Genomic DNA, 21,534 nt, shown 5'->3' on the forward strand with positions numbered 1-21,534 from the left:
GGGCATGGGTTGGCAACCCGCGGCTCTGGAGCTGCATGTGGCTCTTTTAGCCGTCTTTTGCAGCTCCCAGTCCTCCACCATGTGCAGTCCCCCCCCCCCCAAAAAAAAGTGGGACTAAAAAAGTTCAACCAATCAATTCAAGCTTCTCACGAAAAAAAAACAACTTGTGAAGTTTGAATTGATTGGTTGAACTTCTTTGGTTTGTGAGACTGCGCACAAGCCATTTGTGGGACTGCCCACAAACCTCTTTGCTTTTTCAGACTGCACGTGGTGGCAGCAGAAGAAGAGATGGGAGGACTGGAAAAGTGAGTAGGCCCTTTTTCTTCCCTGCCCAGCGGGTCTCCCCTCACCCTGCTCTGCTGTCACATCTGCTAGCCTGGGGGGGGGTCGCTGGGGGTCTCGGAAGCTTCCCCTCTTGGCCCCCGCCTTTTGGCCATCCCGCGGGCGGCAGATCTCCAGGGCCTCTTCCGAGAGATTCCCCCGCGGTGGCTCCAAGGCCAACCAAATGCAGGGGGAGAAGGGTTTACTTTGTCTGGACACACTGCTGCTCCTGCCGTCACAGCCACGAAAGATGGCAAGCCCTTGCTTTCCTTAATCATCCCCTCCCCTTCTAACTTTTCCAACAAACAGCTCCCCGCCACACCCTAAAAACAAGCTCCACGTCTAGGTTCTGGCACTTCGACATTTCTGAACAACACCCCCCCAGTTCGCCCTACGCCGGCTACCTCCCATGCCAGGAAGGCAAAGCCCGCCAGCTCCAGGGCTGGCCTTTCCAGGTAAAGATGCCCACGGTCGAACCATTGGGCCAGACATTCCTCCCCACCCCTTCAGGCAGGTGTAAGCGGGGGGGGAGCTGATTCAACCTGGGACTTGACGGGAGGCCGGACTTGTCACTCTACCTTCTGGGCCGGGAGGGGGAGGACGCTGAGGAGAGGCTTCAGCCTGTGAAGTTCAGCCAAGAAAAGGCATGGACGCAAGAAGAGCCCTTTGTCCCTGACTGCATGCCGCACTTGCCCAGCCCAGCCGGCATCAGCTTACCTATCTCTCACACCTTGGCTCCCAGCTCCGCCAGTCCTGCACAAACTCCTGGGAGAGTGGGAAATGCATGGCACAGCCAGCAACTTTCCCTTCCCCCCCTTTCCATCCCTCCCAGCTTGCCTAGCCCAGTGTCCACTGCAGGAGAAGCCAATGGCAGGCGCGGCCTCCCAGAGGCAGCCCGGCTCCACGCACCACGCCCTCAGCAGTGGGCGGGTGCTTCTTGCCTCCCTTTCTGGTTTACTTTGCCTGGACATACTGCTGCTCCTGCCGCCACAGCCGCCAAAGATGGCAAGCACGGCAGCTCCCCACTGGGGGGGTTCCCGTATTCTGTGATCCCTTGGCACTTGGACATAATAGCATGCAAGCATGGCACTACCAATCCCACCTGCCACCTCCTGCTGCTCCTGCCGCCACAGCCGTCCAAGATGGTAAGCGCGATGGCTCCCAATCTTTGCTTCTTCCACTCTTCAATTAAGCCCTCTGTTCTGCACGTGTGTACGTGCACACATGTGCACACACTTTTTGTGGCTCCTAGTTTTTTCTTTTGTGAGGGAACCGGTTCTGAGTGGCAAAGAAAATTAAAAAAGAGCTCCTCACAGATCAATGGTTCAAAGACAATCAAACCTCCCTAACATGCAGGGATGGTGTGGCTTACAAGGGGGGGGAATTGCACTTACCAGAATCCTTCCATCTTAACGCTCTCAAACACAGCCATGACATAAAACAGGCTGGACACTGTGGATATTTAAAAACTCTACATCTCATCCGCCGGCAGTTTTGGTGGCCAGGGTTAAAACGGGATGTGGAAAATTATGTCAGGAGCTGTACTGTATGTGCCACCATGAAAAGAATTCCAGGGAAACCCCCTGGGTTAGTGCAGCCGGTGGCAGACCCTTCTTAACCATGGGAAGAAATTGCTATGGACTTTATAGTAGATCTATCTGAAAGTAGAGGAAATACTGTCATCTGGGATGTGATATACCTGTTTTCAAAGCAGGCTCATTTCATCACCTGCAAAGGACTCCCATCAGCCCAATGACTGACAAAACTGTTCTTGAAACACATCTACCGGCTGCATAGCACCCCTAAGTGAATAATTTCGGACGGGGGTGCAGTTCACAGCTATGGTTTGGAGGAGTTTTCTGAAATTAATTGGATCATCTCAAGGCCTATCATCTGCTTTTCACCCGACAGACTCATCAAAAGGTTCTATAGGAAACACCCTAACAAACTGAGAGACAGTCCCTAACATATGCTTTTGTTTACGTTACAGGGTCTGTTCTTTTTGTAAGGGGGGGCGGATGTCAACGCTGCTAATATCGGATGTTCTTGCTTTGACAACATATGGAAATGCAGCCATTTTCCTTCTTATGTTTTACTTTTAGAGTTAGAAGTAGATGATACGGGGGGAGGAGGAGGAATGTGTATGGTGGTTAGTTAGACATAACAATATTGCAGTAGTATGAGAGTCAAGGTTTTTTGAAATAAGAGATGTTTGTTTATGTTTACGTTTATGTTTATTGGACTTATATACCGCCCTTCTCCCGTAGGACTCAGGGCAGTTCACAAGGAATTTAAAATAACAATACAAATTACAAAAGTTAAGAACAATTAAAATAATTAAATTTAGTCCTTGAATAAAATAAAACCCCTATTAAACTCCAATTAAAACCCAAGTAAAATAAAATTACAATTAAAATTCTCAGTCCTGGCCGGAAAGCTCAAAGAGCCAGGTCTTCAGGTCCCGGCGGAATGAACGAAGGTCAGATGATAAGAAATGGTGGGTTGGAGAACTGGAGGCAAAGCCTGCATTTCAAATTAATTAGAGAATGTGATATATGACTGTGCTAGATACTATGTGTTCAGGGGAGGGGAATTCAGATTTTTGCTTCACCTGTGTTCATGCCGATGCTATGTTACTCAAATAAAGATTCCTTAAGGCAAACAATGCCTCGAAGGTCTTTGAAGAGTTTCATCTGTCGGAACCCTGACAGTAATACTTCTGTTTAAAAAAAACAGAAAGGTAGTGGATTGGGGTTGCTCTTGAAGACCACATGAAAGTTACAATGGGTCCAGAATAGTTCAGAGTACTCTGGAGTTTGCCCATATCAGACTGCTTTTGGTGTAAGCTGCATTGGCTTCCAGTTTCTTTCTGAGTGTAATTCAGGATCTAGTTACCACCTTTAAACTCTAAATGGCATAGATCCAGATTATCTGCAGGACTACCGTATTTATTGGCGTATAACACGCACTTTTTCTTCCTGAAAATAGGGGGCAAATGATGTGTGCGTGTTATACGCCGATATAATTTAAGGTTTTTTTCCTGAAATTTCCTTTTTAAAATGAGGTGCGTGTTATACGCCGGTGCGTGTTATACGCCGATAAATACGGCAATTGCATTTAATTAATTACAACGTTCATTCTGTTTCTTCCTTTATCATATATTTCAAACATCATTTTACTTTTTTAAATTAAGTGTAACTTGATTTCCTGAAAGGATTTTTTCATATATCTTGTAATGAAAGGAGAAATATCTTCTAATTTCATTTTAATAGCTTGTGTTGTTCTCCTCTCTAGGCTTTGAATCTGGCATACTCTAGCATTTATAGCAACTATAGGAACTTTGTAGGCCCTCCTCATTTCAAAGTGATCTGCAGACTACTGGGATATCAAGGAATTGCTGTGGTGATGGAAGAATTACTGAAAGTTGTCAAGAGTCTGGTATGTGCATGATTTTTATTTCAGTAAAATAGAAAAAGGTACCCTTTATTCAAGTTCATTTAATCACTCATTCCTTGCATTTTATGTTCTTCACATGTTTTGGATCACAACTCATATTGCTCCAGTCATTGAAGGAGTACGTCTGGGAATATCAGTGAATATAAGTGACTGAGATGAAATGAAAATAGGAATTATAATGTTGTGTAAAAATCATTCCTAATTAAGCATAAACATTATTCTAGGACTATGTTTCCCTTTGAAATATGAAATTTCATACTATAATATTGATGAAAAAAATCACAGGAAGTTTCAGTTTATTAATTAAAAATATTTGATCTTTCTACCATTTCATTTTTGGAATTCAGCTTGTCCCATTGTTTTTCCAGTGGATATCATCAAAGTATGCTTACTCAGATCTGGCTAATTTGCCTAAATTTACATCTTCTATTAGCAGTAAATAATACAATTCATGTTTTCACTTAATTGTTACTCTTTTTTAAATACACAAATTTACCTATATAGAGATGAAATGCAATCTTGTACAACTATTGCACTTGTATGTTATCATAAATGTGTACACTTTGAAGTAGTGTTCACATGGTAATGTTCACATTTTTACACAAATGAACCTTGCTTAAGATGATAGTACAATTAAAACATCGTTTGTGTTTTATGAATCCCAGTTCAATTTATGCTAATTTAGCAATATTATTTATATTTGCTTTCTCAGTTACAAGGCACAATTCTTCAATATGTAAAGACCTTAATGGAAGTAATGCCCAAAATCTGTAGGTTGCCTAGACATGAGTATGGCTCCCCAGGTAAGTTCAGTTTTAATTATGTTAATAATGAATGTTTGTTTCTTCTTTTTATTGGGTTATTTAATAAATAATTTAGGTAGTGTTTAAAAATACTAATATTGCTATATTTTAGTTTTCAGTTTGTGATAGATTGGGGCAATATATTTTTAGGTTTCCTCCAATATATTTTGTAGGCATCGGGTTCCATAATTGACATTTGTTGATTATTGATACTACAATAATCCCAAGATTTAGAGAAGGAACGTCCAACGATGGCAATTTTAAGAATTCCCGAGCCAGCCATAATATTTTACCTATATGTATGAGGGGGAAAAACAATTCAAGAAGGGATAAATCCTGGTATCCCAGAGTATTCTAAGTGAAAAGAGGTTGTCTTAATAGAATTTAGGCATATAATGTTATATGAGATATAATATCACAACTATGACTTCCTTATCTAGATACAGGTAGTCCTTGACTTATGATCATAACAGCCCAAAATTTATGTTGCTAAGCAAGATGGTTGTAAAGTGGGTTTTGCCCAATTTTATGATCTTTCTTGCCATAGTTGTTAACTGAATCACTACACTTGTTAAATTAATCTGGCTTCCCTGTTGAATTTGCTTGTCAGAAGATAGCAAAAAGTGGTCACATAACCCTGGGACACTGCAACTGTCATAACTATAAATCAACTATAAATCAGTTGCCAAGCATCCAAATTTTGATCACCTGACCATGGGGATGCTACAGTGGTTGTGTGAAAAACAGTCATAAGATTTTTTTTCAGTGCCATTGTAACTGAACGGTCATTAAATGAATCATTGTAAGTCAAGGGCTATCTGTAATGAATATGTTGATTTATGTGACTTTTTATTCTCTCCTATTACCACATTCTTCAGGAATTCTGGAATTCTTTCATCATCAGCTCAAGGATATTGTTGAGTATGCTGAACTGAAAACAGTGTGTTTCCAAAATCTGAGAGAAGTGGGAAATGCTATTCTCTTCTGTCTCCTTATTGAGCAAAGCCTGGTAGGTGTGGAAAAGCAGTGTCAACAATAGACTTCAGTACAATGAAGCCAAAAGAGCATACAGTATGTCAGATATTCTCAATCACAGCTCTCTAGTGTTATAATGTTATTCTTTTTGTTGCAGTCATTGGAGGAAGTATGTGATCTATTGCATGCAGCGCCATTCCAAAATATTTTGCCAAGAATTCATGTCAAGGGTATGCTTTTTCCTATGGCTTTCCAACCGGAATACTCATGTTGAATTATGCTGTCAAGACAAGTAGCTAATGAAGCACAGCACGCATTTGTATTAGAATTAAGTAATTCCTTTGGTATAAGTCACGGGTCGCCAACCTGCGGCTCTTTCAGCCTTCTCCTGCGGCTCCCAGTCCTCTGCCATTTGCAGAGACAGAGAGAGGCAGTTGCGCTTTGCTTCCCTTCTCTCTCTCTCTCTCTCTCTCTCTCTCTCTCTCTCTCTCTCTCTCTCTCTCTCTGAGAAGAGTGTGAGGTGAGCAGAAGATCGGGTGGGTGGATTTTTTTTGGGGGGAGGGATCAAAGGGATCCCAGATTCCAGACAGGAAGAGAGTTTTAGGAGAGAAGGGAGGGAGGTGTGTGAGCCCACACAGCCTGGGACACAACAGACACACCTAGGCCAAATGCAGGGAAACTCCAAAGCCCGATCCTTCCCAAAATGAAATGAAGGCAATTGATTGGTGGACGATGAGCAGACAGAAGTCCGAGAGAAAAAAGGGGTTTTCACCCAGGCTGTTTTCACGCAAAAACTACAGAACCGGCTCCGCTGCTTCTGTGCCTCTGTGGGTTTAATCTCAAGTCTAGTTCTGCTCTGGGAGAAACAAAGTCCCAGGAGTTTCTTTCGCTTTTCAAACCGACCGGACGGTGGGCAGAGGCTGGGACAGCAGCCTCACTCCCGGCTGACTGCGGGAGCCCCAGACACGGCAACTTGGGTGGGAGCAAAGCCTCTGAGTGGCAAGAGGGGTTCTGGGATGACCACTGCCCATCCACCTCCCCTCTCCTGGGGTCACATCAGTAAAAATGCCACAATTGATGAAGGTGCAAGCTGAAGGCTGCGAGGACAAACTTTGCAGAATGCTGGAAGAAAGAATGCTTCCATAATACTGTGTTCATTCACAGATATCTTTTTTTAAAAAAATAATAACACTTTTAAATACATGAGAGAAAGAAAGAAAATTAAAGAGAAAAGAAAAAGAAAAGTTTGATTGGTTCAAACCAAGGCCCATCTTTCTCCTAATTTTCTCCTGTGTTTCAATCACTTTTCAAAAAGTTTTATTTGGAGAAAGAAAATTTCTCCTTTTCACTTTCCCTTTTTTGCCTTTGTGACCCACAATATACACAAGCAAAATCCAGCAGTAGATTCAAGGGGGAAAAGTGCAAAGTGTCAGGTGGCTGCAAAACCCAACAATTTTAGGCAGCATCAACACAAAGAGACATTTTTAAGGAAAGGGCAAAGGACCCCAATGAGGGGCAGCCATTTGCTCCCCATCACTGTCAGAATCCCCTGAAGGAAGATCTTCTCCCCCCGACTGAAGTCTGACAAACTCCAAATCCCCCTTTCAGAGCAGGGTGGACAGAAGAGATTTTGGGGGATCTCAAGGGGGGCCTTTGGGGGCATTTGTGGGAGATCCCCCTCCCAGACCACCCTCTGCCTGCAGCCAGCTGGCCTTCTTCCCAGCCTCAGGAACCAGCCATTCCTGAGGAAGGAGGTGTGGAGGGGTCCCACTACCTGATGGCAGCTTCTGCCCAGGATGGGGGGGGCAGGGGGAGTCAACTTGCCACAGCCAATTCAATGCTGGACAACTTGCCGCAGGATGTGTTTCTTATGACCTGAATTTCAGTTTTAATGTTTGTGGGTGTTTTTGGATTCCCCCACATCAGGAACCTTCCCAGGTGTAAAGAGGGAAACGATTTGGCTGCAGGTGAAGCTGAGTCCATTGCCAAAAAGGGGGTTTCAAGGGGAGCTTTCTCCCAGACCCCCAAAATTGGCTGAATGAAATTTCTCAGCCTTTGAATCATTTTCTTCTCAGAGGAAACAGAGAGAGAGAGAGAGAGAGAGAGAAGGGGAGGGAGGAAGGGAGAGAGAGGGAGGGAGAGAGACAGAATATGAATATGTGGTTGTCCTTACTAGACTTTTAGTAAAGAACGTTTAATGAAATATTTTGATGTTTTTTTAATTAAGAGATGAGATGGTATGGGGATAATTATGCTGTATTTAAAGATGGTAGATAAGCTACTAAAATTATTTTTACCTGTTGGGATCAAGGAGAAAGGTTTTTTCCCCTTTCTCCTGTCCTTTTTTTTCCCCTGCAATTTTTTTTCTTTTCTATTTTTCTATTTGTAGTTTTTATAGTTTGCACCGGCTTTTTATTTCATAAATACGAGGAGGACTCAAATAGACATTGAGTACTTTATTTGAAAGTAACCTTTGACCCAGTGTCTTTTTTTTTTTGGAGTTCAAAATTTGTTTTCTTTGTAGCAGTTCATTGATTTCATAAGTGCAACACACAGCATAAAAGTAAAAAACGATATATGCAGTGTTATCTTCATTTTAGATGTCAAAAGGGTTTTGTGGCCCCCAGTGTTTTCTTTTCTGTGGGAAATGGGTCCAAACGGCTGTTTGAGTGTTTAATGTTGCCAACCCTTGGTATAAGTGAGGCATATCTATTGTGAAGAGAATAGATTAAGCAGATTAAATGACTAGAATAATTTAGTGTGATTGGCCTCAAATCCAGGCGGCAGCAGCCGGGGTGGGTGGGGCGTGGAAGCATTCCCCTGCCTTAGATGCAGGTGGCAGTGGCCTGGAAAGCGCCTTCAGAGCCTGAATCAGGCTGCGGTGGGGTGTGGAAGCTTCCAGGGGCCCAATCCAAGCCTTGGAGGTATTTTACTAGCCGTTTACGCCAGGAATGGAAGGCTTTTGGGGGGGGGGCTTCTGCATGCTCCAGAGGCATGCAGAAGCCCCTCCCAACCTTCGGTCCTGGTGCAAATGGCTAAGTAAACGACTCTGAGGCTTGGATCAGGCCTTTGGAAGTTCTGTTCCAGGCTGTAGCATCTTGGAGCAGTCCTCCCGAGGGCTGGATCCAATCTATGGAGGCATGCAGAAGCCTCCCCTGGCCTTGGTTCCGAGCCACTTAGAGGAGGGCTCTGAGGCTCTGGGGACAACAGGATCACTTTCTCCCCCAGTGTGGTGAGCTCCGGCGGGCTGGATGTGGGTGCGAGGGGCCTAGCCTTCTCACTCAGTTGAAGGCTTCAGGCTTGCTGTCAGGCAGAAAGGAGTTGGGGGCAGGAGCAGGAGACAGGCACCTTTCACATAGAGAATGAAAGTTTCGTGTGAGATCATGGACTCCAGAAAGTTCCATTCTCCGTGCAAAAAACATTTCCAAGCCGACTCTCCTCTCCCTCAAAGGGAAAGAAACCACGGCAGAGAGGATTTTTGCAAAATAAGTGAGTCTTACTCTTATTAGCCTTCTTAAGACATTGAATGCAGAAAGTCAGAATAAAAGAACAAACACTACAATGAATAAATGAAAAATAAGTCACATTATTATCTCTCTATCTATTTCTAGAGGGGGAAAGACTTGATGCTAAAATGAAGAGACTAGAATCAAAATATGCCCCACTCCACCTTGTTCCATTGATTGAAAGACTGGGAACACCTCAGGTAGTCTTTACGCTTTTTGCAGAACTGCCATTTTGTGCAAATGATAATGATAATGATAACTTTATTGTCACTTTGAATGTACACCAATCGGCATACATCAAAATGAAATTTCGTTGCATACAGCTCTCAAAGGGTCACCACCTCCGATATATACTTCTTGTTCGTGGCCCGCTCAAATTTCACATTGTCCATTTTAGTCTCTAGGGAGTGAACGATGGCACACAGGACAGATGGAAATGGGGCTCCATGTGGATTAGCCCTCAAATTCGCTTGTATTCTGACAACCTCACCTTCTTTCCTTTTTCTGATCCTGACTCTTCCACCTTTTCCTTAAAGAGGCCTTGCTTCTTTTCGCCCCTGGAGCACGCTCCCGTCGCCACCAACTCCTCCAAAAGCCTCTCTCTCTTCCTCTGGGCCTGCCAACAGCCTCATCCAGTTCCTTTGCTCCATAAGCTCCAGGTCCTCTCCTCCTCTGCCTCCTCTGGAAACAGCCCTGATTTGCAATACAATCCATCACTGGGCCAGCAGTCAGATCTTGCTGCTGGTAGAACAAATTCAAACAGTGCCAACGACTTTTAACAGTCTCACCAACAGTTCCAAAACAACTAGAAACTCACCATGCCAGCAAAGATTGTCGGTCGTATGTCGTATGTTACCTTAGTTCCACCATGTTGCTCAAACACATTAAAATCTTCCTGATCATGTGGCCTATAGCCCTTACTATTCCTCCCAAAACTATTTGCCTTCAAGAGCCAATGCAGCCGCAGCCATTCCAGGCGCCGCCATCTTAATAATGATAATGATACATCTACCTGCTTACCACTATGTAGGATAGAACTTTTTGACATCCTATGTTGGTTGAATTAGTAATGTAATTTCTAAAGAATGAGATTTTATCCCAGTGGATTAATGATTCAATTTTGAGAGAGCTATGTGCCATACAACACCAGCTAGCCAGATTATGTGATTTAGAACACTAAATAGGGTTGGCCACAATTAATATTTGGTTGGAGTAACTATTTGGCAGAGCAGGGCTACAAAGTAAACTGGGAAACTGAAACAAAAAGCAGTGCAAATTGTTTTCATACTATATCAAGAAACTGCACAAATATGCCTATATGAGTTAGTGAGAATCAAAGATGACTTTCCATTTAACTTACATATATTTAAGGTTTACAAAAACATTATTTTACTCTTATTGGGAGAAAAATCCTAGAATAAGCATATTCAGTTTTCATGTTCCAAAAGAAAATAATATTCTTATTCATCAATTCCATTCATGAGGAAAAAAAACTTGCTTAAGATGGCTTAAGGAATATTTTGTCAATATTTTGTGCCGCTTTCTTTAAGATACACAGATATATTGGAATGTTGCGAGCAAATTTAGTCTAGTGGTTAAGGCACCATGCTCAAAACCAGTAGGTCATGAGTTCTAGTCCTGCCTTATGCTTGAAAGCCAGCTGGGTAAATTTGGGCCAGTCACTCTCAACCCACAACATCAGGCTCAGGCAGACCTGGGCATTTTACAGCTTGCCAGCCATATTTGTTCTGGGCTGTCCCTGTCCAGCCTGCATCAGTGTAAGTGGAGGGAGTGTCAGTGGGGGGCAGTATTGGCACAGAGCTGGGTGGTGGGCAGGGTATTGGTGATGGGGAGAAAGGGCAATGACCGTCCACATCAGTCCCAGTTTCTTCTATGTGTCATTGGGAAAATTAATTGCCCACTTCTGGGCTACGCAACAAGCTGCTTGATCAATTCCTGTTGCAACTGATGGATAAACATTTGGTTCCATTATCGGCACAAAAAGCATTTCCAAGCCGACTCTCCCTCAGAGAGAAAGAAACTGCGGCAGAGAGGAGACAGATTTTGCAAGGTAAGTGAGTCCGGTGCAGCAGGAAGGGAGTGGGAAGTAGTTGTGGGGAGGGGAGAAATAGCATGAATGTTGCAGAGCCTCTGTGGTCGCTCATAAGGGCGAACGACTGCCGTGGTGCTGCAATATTTGTAATTTTGGGATTTTCTCGTAAATACTAGGGGGCGCTGGTCACATAACTTCAAACGAACGTTAAGTGAATGCTTGTAACTCGGGGATTACCTGTATTTCTTTATCATGTAGATTTAATTTGGTAAAAGTGAGTTATATGTTAATATATAGATTTTCTTTCAGGTTTTAGTTCATTTTTATTATACATTATTTTGTATGACTTTCATCTAAATTTCAGTAGTAAAAACAATTTAAACTAGGATGACAAAGTATTATTTTCCATCCTATTTGAAACTCAGTACATTTCCATGTTAATAAGTTCTTATAGACTGAAACTGTATTGTTGGTTGCAATTATAGCAAATTGCCATTGCAAGAGAAGGAGATTTGCTAACCAAGGAGCGTCTCTGCTGTGGACTTTCTATGTTTGAAGTCATCTTAACAAGGATTCGAATGTTCCTGGATGATCCGATATGGCGTGGCCCTCTCCCTAGCAATGGTGTGATGCACGTAGATGAGTGTGTAGAATTTCACCGCCTGTGGAGTGCAATGCAGTTTGTATACTGTATTCCAGTGGGAACCCATGAATTTACTGTGGAGTATGTATTCAAATGCTGGCAAAGGCTTTGCTATTTAATAGTGCTTTATTTTTTTTCAGAAGTTAGATGTGGCTATGTTATAACAAAGGAATTAAGAATTTACTGTATCAGTAAATTCTTAATTCCTTTGCAAATATCAGTAAACCGTATATTAATGTTGATACAGCTGGGTTACTCAAATGCATTTGGATGATCAGTCTTAAGACTTTAATAATTTTAATAGTTATGTTAGACCAGGGGTGTCAAACTGGCAGCCCGCGGGCCGGATGCATCATGCGTAGGCCATGCCCTCCTGGGCTCAGCAAAGGCAAAAAAGTCATGATACATCACATGACGCAATCGACTTTGACACTTGTCTGTTAGACTAACATGTTAAAATAATATTTTAAATGTAGTTTGATAAATACAAAAATGATAATCTAATGATACATGTTGACTATGATTACAGTGATTCTTTGTTTTTCAGCATCTAAACTTTGGAGATTTCAAATCAGTTGTTTTTAATTTTTGCGGTTTTTTGTTGTCCTGTAATTCTTTCTTTAGAATTGTATGAAGATAAAGATGGTATACTGAGGCAAAGATAGCATACAGTAATATTAGGCAGGGATGCAGAAATGGCTACATTTTTTTTTGATCCCCCAAAAGCCAACACGAAAGAATCCAAAAAAGCCAACACAAAATAAAATCCAATATTTGGCTCTTTCTTCACATTTTTAAATAGATTATAGGGACAGATGTTTAAGGCATCCATGTCACCCCTAAATCTGAAATCCCATCGTAAATGGACTCTGCCCTACCCATTTCTGAAGTTTAGTTTTTGACTGCCTACTTAATAGCAGTGCCATATAATAAAAACATATTGTAAAACTCTGCAAAACATTCAGTCAGAGTTATTAATTCTGGGCAAGTTAGTGACAGATTTGGGATTGGGAATAAATCCAGAATCTTGATTTACTCTACTGAATATCATGTAGTGCTTTCTCTACGTTTTTACTTTGCAGACAGTGTTTTGGAGATGGGCTGCATTGGGCTGGCTGTATGATTATTGTGCTCTTAGGACAGCAGCGTCGATTTGATGTGCTTGATTTCTGTTATCACTTACTGAAAGTACAGAAGCATGATGGCAAAGATGAAGTCATCAAGAATGTGGTAGGTTTGACCGCGGTTTATTTCTCACTTTGTATTTCATTTTGGTGTCATTGTCTTTTTCTGATTATAATTTTGGTTTTGTAGCCTTTAAAAAAAATGGTTGAGAGAATTCGCAAGTTCCAGATCCTGAATGATGAAATTATTGCCACACTGGACAAGTATTTGAAATCTGGTGATGGAGAAAGCACACCGGTGGAACATGTCCGCTGTTTCCAACCTCCCATTCACCAGTCTTTGGCTAGCAACTAGAAAAGATCTGTGATCTTTTGGAAACAATGGTTAGTTGCAGCACATTTTGAAACTAGATTTGTTGCCTAAGGGAGACTGCCCTGATCTTCATTGCTTTCCAGGATCAACTAAAACATTTGAATGGTTGTTTTCAAACTCAATGATTGTACAACAATTTCAGTTTTTAGACTACTTTTTAAATACTTTTTATAAAACTTTGCAGTGCAACTATTTTAGGCAAAAATCTTTGCATTTCTCCAGTTTTTATAATTGTTTTAAAGGATTAATATAAGGGACCTTTATTTACTTTTGCTAATTAAAGTGAGTTTTATTATAGGAGTGTGCTTGAAAAGTTTTTGTATAAGAAAAGTATTAAGCTGGTCAGCTTACCTTTTAAAGACACTCCATTTGCTATTTTTTAATCAATAGAATGTTCTCTTTAGAAAACTATTTTGCCCCATAATGTAATCAGCTTTGGAAATAAAAGATTTTAATGAGATTTTAAAAGTCATTGTAAGATGGAAATCATTAATGCTTTGCGCTTATTCAGATTTAGTGAATTGGTAAATACCCTTAGAATAAAGGACTTCTGGTTTTTTTAGCTTCTAATATAATTGGTGAATCTGAATCCTGTTTTTATATCTCAGTAAAAGCAAATAAAGTTGAAGGTGGAATTATTGTGGAATGGTATGTAGGGAACACAACTTACTTACACTTACCTGCTTAGAATTATAGGGTTGCTTAGTTTTAGAAAAATTGTCTTCAGACTCTTAACAGTTCAAGAATTATACTTTGATGAGTCACAATTCAATAGTTAAGTTTTCTAAGGGTTTTCTCTGGCAGTTCTCTCAAAATTTTGAATTAAATGTTACTGTAATTTTAAAGTATTGTTTGGCTTTCCTGGTCTAAGAATCACTGTTTCAATTATGTATCAAGTCATGACATGTTTGTAAAAGAGATTATCCAATTTTCTAAATAGCCTATTTGTATTTATAATGTAGGCAGTAATATTAAAATTTTAATAGGATGCAAACTATTCTAAGACTATAGATTATCATACCTAAGAGCAGAGATAATCAACTCATAGCCATAAAAGTTTCATTCTAATTTGAAGCAGGAAACAAATAGCCTAAGTTCACAAAATATTTAGCCTGGTTAACACAATGTGATAAAATTCTGAACTATTCAGTCACATTGTAATGTTATGGAACTCTACCATAAATTTATTTTCTAAATGTTAAAATAGGCTAACTTGGGATAACCCCCAGAAATCGGGTTTCAGACCTGGATACAGCACGGAGACGGCATTGGTCGCGCTGGTGAATGATCTCTGGAGGGCTAGGGACAGGGGTTGCTCCTCTGTCCTGGTCCTATTAGATCTCTCAGCGGCTTTTGATACCATCGACCATGGTATCCTGCTGCGGCATCTCAGGGGGTTGGGAGTGGGAGGCACCGTTTTACGGTGGTTCTCCTCCTATCTCCTGGGCCGCTCGCAGTCGGTGTTGACGGGAGGGCAGAGATCCGCCCCGAGGCCTCTCATTTGTGGAGTTCCTCAGGGGTCGGTTCTCTCGCCTCTCCTATTCAACATCTATATGAAACCGCTGGGTGAGATCATTCGTGGTTTCGGGGTGGGGTATCATCAGTACGCTGATGATACCCAACTTTTTCTTTCCACCCCAAACCAACCCAGCGATGCCCTCGCCGTGATGTCCCGGTGCCTGGAGGCGGTCCAGGTCTGGATGGGGAGAAACAGGCTTTGTCTCAATCCCGCCAAGACTGAGTGGCTGTGCATATCGGCATCTCGGGTCAACCAGACTATTCCATCTCTAACGATGGGGGGTGAGGTGTTACCCCCCGTTGATAGGGCTCGCAACTTGGGCGTCCTCCTGGATTCACGACTCAATTTTGAAGACCATATAGGAGCCGTGACCAGGGGGGCTTTTGCCCAGGTTCGCCTGGTGCGCCAGTTGCGACCCTATCTGGACCGAGATACCCTACGCACAGTCACTCATGCGCTCGTGACCTCCTGTTTGGACTACTGCAACGCTTTCTACATGGGGCTGCCCTTGAGGACCACTCGGAGGCTTCAACTGGTGCAGAATGCGGCCACGCGAGTTGTGATGGGGGTCTCCCGATACTCCCATGTAACACCTCTACTCCGCGAGCTGCATTGGCTTCCGGTTGCCCTCCGGGTGAAATTCAAGGTGCTGGTGATGACCTATAAAGCCCTACATGGCTTGGGTCCGGGATATCTGAGGGAACACCTGCTGCCGGCATCAAGTTCCCTTCGTCCAGTGCGCTCCCACAGGGAGGGTCTTCTCAGGGTGCCACCGGTAAGAGATTGCCGGCGGGTAACACCCAGGGATAGGGCCTTCTCAGTGGAGCTGAGGACTGCCCCCGACCTCCGTTCATTCTGCCGGGGCCTGAAGACCTGGCTCTTCGAGCTGTCTGGCCCAGGCTGAGGATTAATTTATTTTAATTGGGGTTTTATTTATACAGGGATAAATTTAATCTTTTTTAAACTTGGTTTTTTAACTTTTGTATTTTTGGTTTTTAATTACCCTGTAAACCGCCCTGAGTCCTCCGGGAAAGGGCGGTATATAAATGTAATAAAATAAATAAGGAATGGTTATTCATCCTATTCATTTTCATTATATATCTCTGCACACTACAACGCTTCCAGTTAAAAGATTGTCTATCCCTGCTTAAAAAGATTATATGGATAGTCCTGATTTAATGTTTACTTGTTTGGCAACCTTTCCTTATTATGGTGTTAAACAAGGAATATCTACTACCAGGTCTCATGATTGCGGCCTTTACAGCATCCTGCAGTCACATGAGCACTGTTTGCAGCCTTTACTGTTTACTACTAACAAGCAAAGTCAGTGGGGAAGCCAGCAGGAGAAGGCGAGCCCTGCAAATGGCTATCATGTGACTATGAGACACTACGATTGGGTGTGACTTGCATAATAACTGGAACTGCCACAACTATCATAAGCTGCCAGCCACATGATATCACATCTAATTACTTTGTCACTTACCAACAGAGTTCTTGATTGGTATATAATTACCTTGTATTGCAGAACATCTAAAAACTGCTACGACAATCCACACTATTTCCCACAACAGATGCCTTCAGTCATTAACTGAAGCATTTAATTTCATTGCATTTTTGTTCTTTCAAATATTTTGAGACTTTTTTTCTAACTCTGAATGCAATTAACTGCTAAACTGATGAAAGTAGATTAAACAATTGGCATTTGATGCTCTCTTCTTATTGCATTTTATCAGGATGTTATTTACTTCATTCTCATCTAACCTTTTCCCAGCTTGGTCAGTTAGTTTCCACCTTCCCAATTTTGAAGGTCAGCTTCTCAATTTTTTTCTCTTCCATATAGAGGCAGAAACATAATCTACAGGCATTCTTCCATTTTGCAAACACCCCTAAGCCTGGCTTATGCCTGCTGATTTGTCTCTGCTTTAGAGGGAGTAGAAAGGTACAAGAATTTTTTATTGCATTTGGTGTTCCAGAAGAACAGAGTCAAACCATACAGTAGAAAAACTGGAAAGGGAAAAAAGGCAACAGTTTATTTTATTCTTTCCTCCCACTTTCAATAACAGAATGAATAAATTTGCCAATTGTTATGCATTATCCAGTAGTAATCTCACAACATGAAGTATTTTAAATACTTGAAACCACTAAGTATTTGTGTGTGTTTCAGATATGTGCTAATATATACAAACATGGTTTACACCCTAGGTACTTTCTTAAAATAGCATTTTTCTATGTAATGACCTTTGTGAGCTGATATCATTTGTCTTATTCCTCAGGAATGTCTGGTTCATTGATTAAATATAAACGCATTGGCTGCAACTGCAAATCTCCTAAAATCTAGTACAATTGGGTGCAGCTGACCATAAATTGTCCAAACATAGATTGTTTATGGATGAGTAGCACTGTCTCATAATAAGAACAAGTCACTGCATAATTCACCAAATTATCACAAAAGATTTGTAGGTGTGCATGACCAATAGATCACTTCCTCATCAGAAATAAAGCATTTTATTTGTTAAAACTGTAATTAGTCTTAAACAAAAGCAGAATATTTACAGTACATGTTCACACTAAGTTAAGCAAATAACAGAGTGAGGTTCTTTAGTATTTTTAAATTAACAGTAAGGCAAATAAAAATCCACCACTGCTCTTGGTCAAAGCTAGTCAAACCTAAAAAATGATTGTCTACAGTACTATTTAAATATATCTGTTTGAAAAATGCTGTGAAACTGGATTTTCACAATGAAACAAAAGTTACAGAATTGTTTTCTTTAGGAGGCTGACAGATTTCCATTTCTCCTGGAAGATATTCCATCAGGGGAGTGTAGGTCACTTATGCGAGTTGCACTTTCTGCATCGTGATTAAATAGTTCATATGTGTTTGGCACACAGCCATTTATTCCTTTGTTATCTTTATGCAATGTCACAGGCAAATTTGATAGGGAAAAACTGACATCCTTAAAGGCATGCAATAAAAATATCCCCACAATTATAGTGATAAAGCCACTAAATGTGCCAATAATGTCATCAGCTGCCATGTGTTGCCATTCCTTGAAAAGGATTGCAGAACAGGTCAAAACAGATGTTGTGAAAAACACATAATAGATTGGTGTCACTATAGAAGTGTTGAATATGTCCAGGGCCCGATTTAAATAATTAATCTGTGTGCTTACACAAGCAATAAGACTTAGCAGCAGAATCCAAGCCAATGGATGTTTCAGCACAGCTTTTCCTGCAAAAAGTTCCTTTATAGCAATGCCCAAACCTTTTACACAGGATACGGATAAAGCTCCAATGACTGAGCAAATTGTTATGTACACGAGAATGTTGGTCTGCCCATGTCGGGGTCCCACCACAAAGATCATGATCAAGGATACAATGACAACGACTGTTGCAAAGACCACAAAACCTGAAATATTAAAAAAACAAACATGGCATGCTGCAATTGCACATACTAAATAGTAATGCATACAAACATCTGGAGTCTGTCAAAGGTTGTATGATTAGCTAAAAGCTAAAGAAAGACAGGAAATCAACATGACCAAAAGTTATATTTTGTAGAGGTGGTATTTTCTTTTGTTGTGGGTGGGGTAGGGAAGGAAGTTGAGAGCAGTAGATGGGTATAGGTTTAATATGTATCTTTTCAGTATATACAGCGAGGGAAAAATATTTTATATGATTTTATATGTTTGCCCACTGACAAAGAAATGATCAGTCTATAATTTTAATGGTAAGTTTATTTTAACAGTGAGAGAGAGAATAACAAAATTCCAGAAAAACGCATTTCAAAAAAGTTATAAATTAATTTGCATTTTAATGAGTGAAATAAGTATTTAACCTCTTCACAAAACATGACTTAGTACTTGATGGCAAAACCCTTGTTGACAATCACAGAGGTCAGACGTTTCTTGTAGATGGCCACTAGGCTTGCACACATCTCAGGAGGGATTTTGTCTCGCTCCCCTTTGCGGATCCTCTCCAAGTTATTAAGGTTTCAAGGCTGACATTTGGCAGGTCAAACTTTCAGCTCCCTTCACAGATTTTCTATGGGATTAAGGTTTGGAAACTGGCTAGGCCACCCCAGGACCTTAATGTGCTTCTTCTTAAGCTACTCCTTTGTTGCCTTGGCTGTTGTGTTTTGGGTCATTGCCATGCTGGAATACCCATCCACAGCCCATTTTCAATGCCCTGGCTGAGGGAAGAAGGTTCTCACCTAAAATTTGATGGTACATAGCCCGATCCATCGTCCCTTTGATGTGGTGAAGTTGTCCTGTCCTCTTAGTAGAAAAACACCCCCAAAGCATAATGTTTCCATGTTTGACGGTGGGGTCTTAGGCAGCATTTCTCCTCCTCCAAACATGGTGAGTTGATGCCAAAGAGCTCAATTTTGGTCTCATCTGACCATAAAATTTTCAACCAGTTCTCCTCTGAATAATTCAAATGTTCATTGATGAACTTTAGACGGGCCTGTACATGTGCTTTCTTGAGCAGGGGGACCTTGCGGGCACTGCAGGATTTCAGTCCTTCACGGCGTAGTGTGTTACCAATTGTTTTCTTGGTGGCTATGGTTCCAGCTATCTTGAAATCACTGACAAGATCCTCCTCTGTAGTTCTGGGCTGATTCCTCACCATTCTCCTGAGCCCCAGACCGAGGGAGAATAATCGCACCAACTGTTGTCACCTTCTCACCAAGCTGCTTGGCGATGGTCATGTAGCCCATTCCAGCCTTGCGTAGGTCTACAATCTTGTCCCTGACATCCTTGGACAGCTCTTTGGTCTTGGCCATGGTGGAGAGTTGGGAATGTGATTGATTGCTTCTGTGGACAGGTGTCTTTTATACAGGTAACAAGCTGAGATTAGGAGCACTCCCTTTAAGAGAGTGCTCTTAATCTCAGCTCATTACCTGTATAAAAGATACCTGGGAGCCAGAAATCTTATTGATTGATAGGGGAACAAATACTTATTTCACTCATTAAAATGCAAATCAATTTGTATATTTTTTTGAAATGCATTTTTCCAGATTTTTTTGTTGTCATTCTGTCTCTTGTTAAACTAAATCTACCATTAAAATTATAGACTGATCATTTCTTTGTCAGTGGGTAAATGTACAAAATCAATAGGGGATCAAATATTTTTTCCCCTCACTTTAGGTTGGAACATCTCCAAATTTATGCATTTTGCCAAATTTGATGAAATAATGAGGGTGGGGGGAGAGTTATATACAACATTCAGGTAGCCCATCCCTGAGTTAAAGATAGGAATGCATCAAAAATACCCATGCTCTATCTGACCTTTACTAATAATGCAGTTTTAATTTTTGCATCATTCAGAATACATATATTATTTCATGAGGGTACCTAAAACCTTCTTAATTCTAGCTGTCAACTAAACCTATGTTGATTCCCAGTGAAAATTGGAGGAATGCTTCTCTGCTGGATACATCAAAGCCATTCTGATAGCTCAGAGGCTCCAGGAAAAAAGGAAATCTTACAATAAAGTATGTCATAGTTACTGTCTGTCTAAGCCAGACATGTCAAACTTGCGACGTTATGTGACGTCACGCAACGTATTGGGACAGTTTTGCCATTGCTGGCAATGGGGTGGGCGCAGCTTCCAGATGATGCATCTGGCCCGGAGGCCGGCAATTGACCCCCATGATCTAAGCTATTTATTGCTACAACTTTGCAGCGCTAAACCATTTAATAGTCTTCCATAAGCGTTTAGAGAACATAGGCCAGAGTTAACAATGAGCTTTGGCATTAAAGATGTACTCCAATCTCATTCTCAACATTCACAAATGTGTCTTCAGATTCTTGTGTATTGAGCAAAGTGCACATGAGCTCTGTAAGCACATTCAGCTAAAAGCATTCGAAAACCTCATTGGTAATCCTGTCTGACTAGGTCTAGTTGTGGGGCAGCTAGATACATGCAACTAAATACAGTTAAAAATCCCATGCAGAACTCTAGTGGAATGTGAAGGGACATTTGCAGCAGGGTTAGATCCTGCCCCATCATTTATATTCCTCAACTGAGTAGAGAAGTATTATCTCCTTGAATTCTTTGTAATCAATCTTTCTCTCACCTGGATCGCCTAACTTGTGGGAGATTTCACTCAATGTTTCAACTTCCTCTTCTTGAGGTGCATGAATGACCATCACAGTGGAACCAAGTATGCTTAACAAACACCCAATTTTTCCATGTAAATTAAGCTTTTCGTTTAAGAAGTATGATGAAAGAATGGCACTAAAACACAAATATAAATTAGATATCAAGCACTGTTCTTAAATATCAATGTAACAATTATGCATTTGTGTTATGGAGTAGAATTTCTGTTTGGGGGATTGCATATTTTTAAAACATTGAAAGCTATTTGAAGGCCTGGTTTAAGAAGGCAAAATCCATATATTCCAAATAAATGGTTATGAAGTAGCCTTATTTAAAATAAACTGAAATACATAGTCTTTGGACAGAGGAAAAGGCTATCTTACATTTTAAAATCCAACTTCAGAAGGTCTCTAAATCTTCAAGAAATTTTGAGGGCACTCAGAGTTTAAGAGAAAGTGAGCAAGGGCTTTCTGGTTGTGACACTTTAATGATAAATTCATTCTTTTAGATATTTTTAGATAAAAATTATCATGATCAGGAGAAAGCTCTATGCAGGTAGTCTTCAAGCAATGACTGTAATGAAGTCTGCTCATTACAATTGTTAAGTGAACCACTTGTCTTAACCCCCATTCCTGGTCTCCCCAATGCATTTGTTTTTA

At 41.2% G+C, this 21,534-nt stretch overlaps 2 protein-coding genes across 7 annotated transcripts in view; one reads left to right on the top strand and one right to left on the bottom strand.

Annotated features, from left to right (window-relative positions):
• Positions 1–16,083, top strand: part of LOC308667672 (cytoplasmic FMR1-interacting protein 1-like) — a 163,613-nt gene extending 147,530 nt beyond the window's left edge. For 4 of the 5 annotated variants that reach the window (XR_014026343.1, XR_014026344.1, XR_014026345.1 and 1 more), the window contains 9 exons: positions 3,616–3,759; positions 4,490–4,580; positions 5,459–5,589; positions 5,713–5,785; positions 9,167–9,261; positions 11,600–11,838; positions 12,840–12,987; positions 13,072–14,490; positions 15,839–16,083. Coding sequence is in view for 1 of the 5 variants with exons in the window: in XM_081327065.1 (XP_081183191.1) it covers positions 3,616–3,759; positions 4,490–4,580; positions 5,459–5,589; positions 5,713–5,785; positions 9,167–9,261; positions 11,600–11,838; positions 12,840–12,987; positions 13,072–13,236 (1,086 nt within the window). In the remaining 4 variants the exon portion in view is untranslated. Of the gene's footprint in view, positions 1–3,615; positions 3,760–4,489; positions 4,581–5,458; positions 5,590–5,712; positions 5,786–9,166; positions 9,262–11,599; positions 11,839–12,839; positions 12,988–13,071; positions 14,514–15,838 lie in introns of those variants that run through there. The other variant, XM_081327065.1, reaches the window with a different exon arrangement.
• Positions 16,084–16,416: 333 nt separating this feature from the next.
• The window catches only part of NIPA2 (NIPA magnesium transporter 2), a 53,906-nt gene continuing 48,788 nt past the window's right edge, over positions 16,417–21,534 (bottom strand). For both annotated transcript variants that reach the window (XM_081326459.1, XM_081326460.1), the window contains 2 exons: positions 20,853–21,013; positions 16,417–18,179 (listed from right to left, as the gene is read on the bottom strand). In XM_081326459.1, the coding sequence (XP_081182585.1) occupies positions 17,542–18,179; positions 20,853–21,013 (799 nt within the window). In that variant the 3' untranslated portion in view covers positions 16,417–17,541. The remainder of the gene's footprint in view (positions 18,180–20,852; positions 21,014–21,534) is intronic.

This window comes from Vipera berus (assembly GCF_964194415.1).
Source record: "Vipera berus genome assembly, chromosome: 4".
Taxonomy (NCBI): Eukaryota; Metazoa; Chordata; class Lepidosauria; order Squamata; family Viperidae; genus Vipera; species Vipera berus.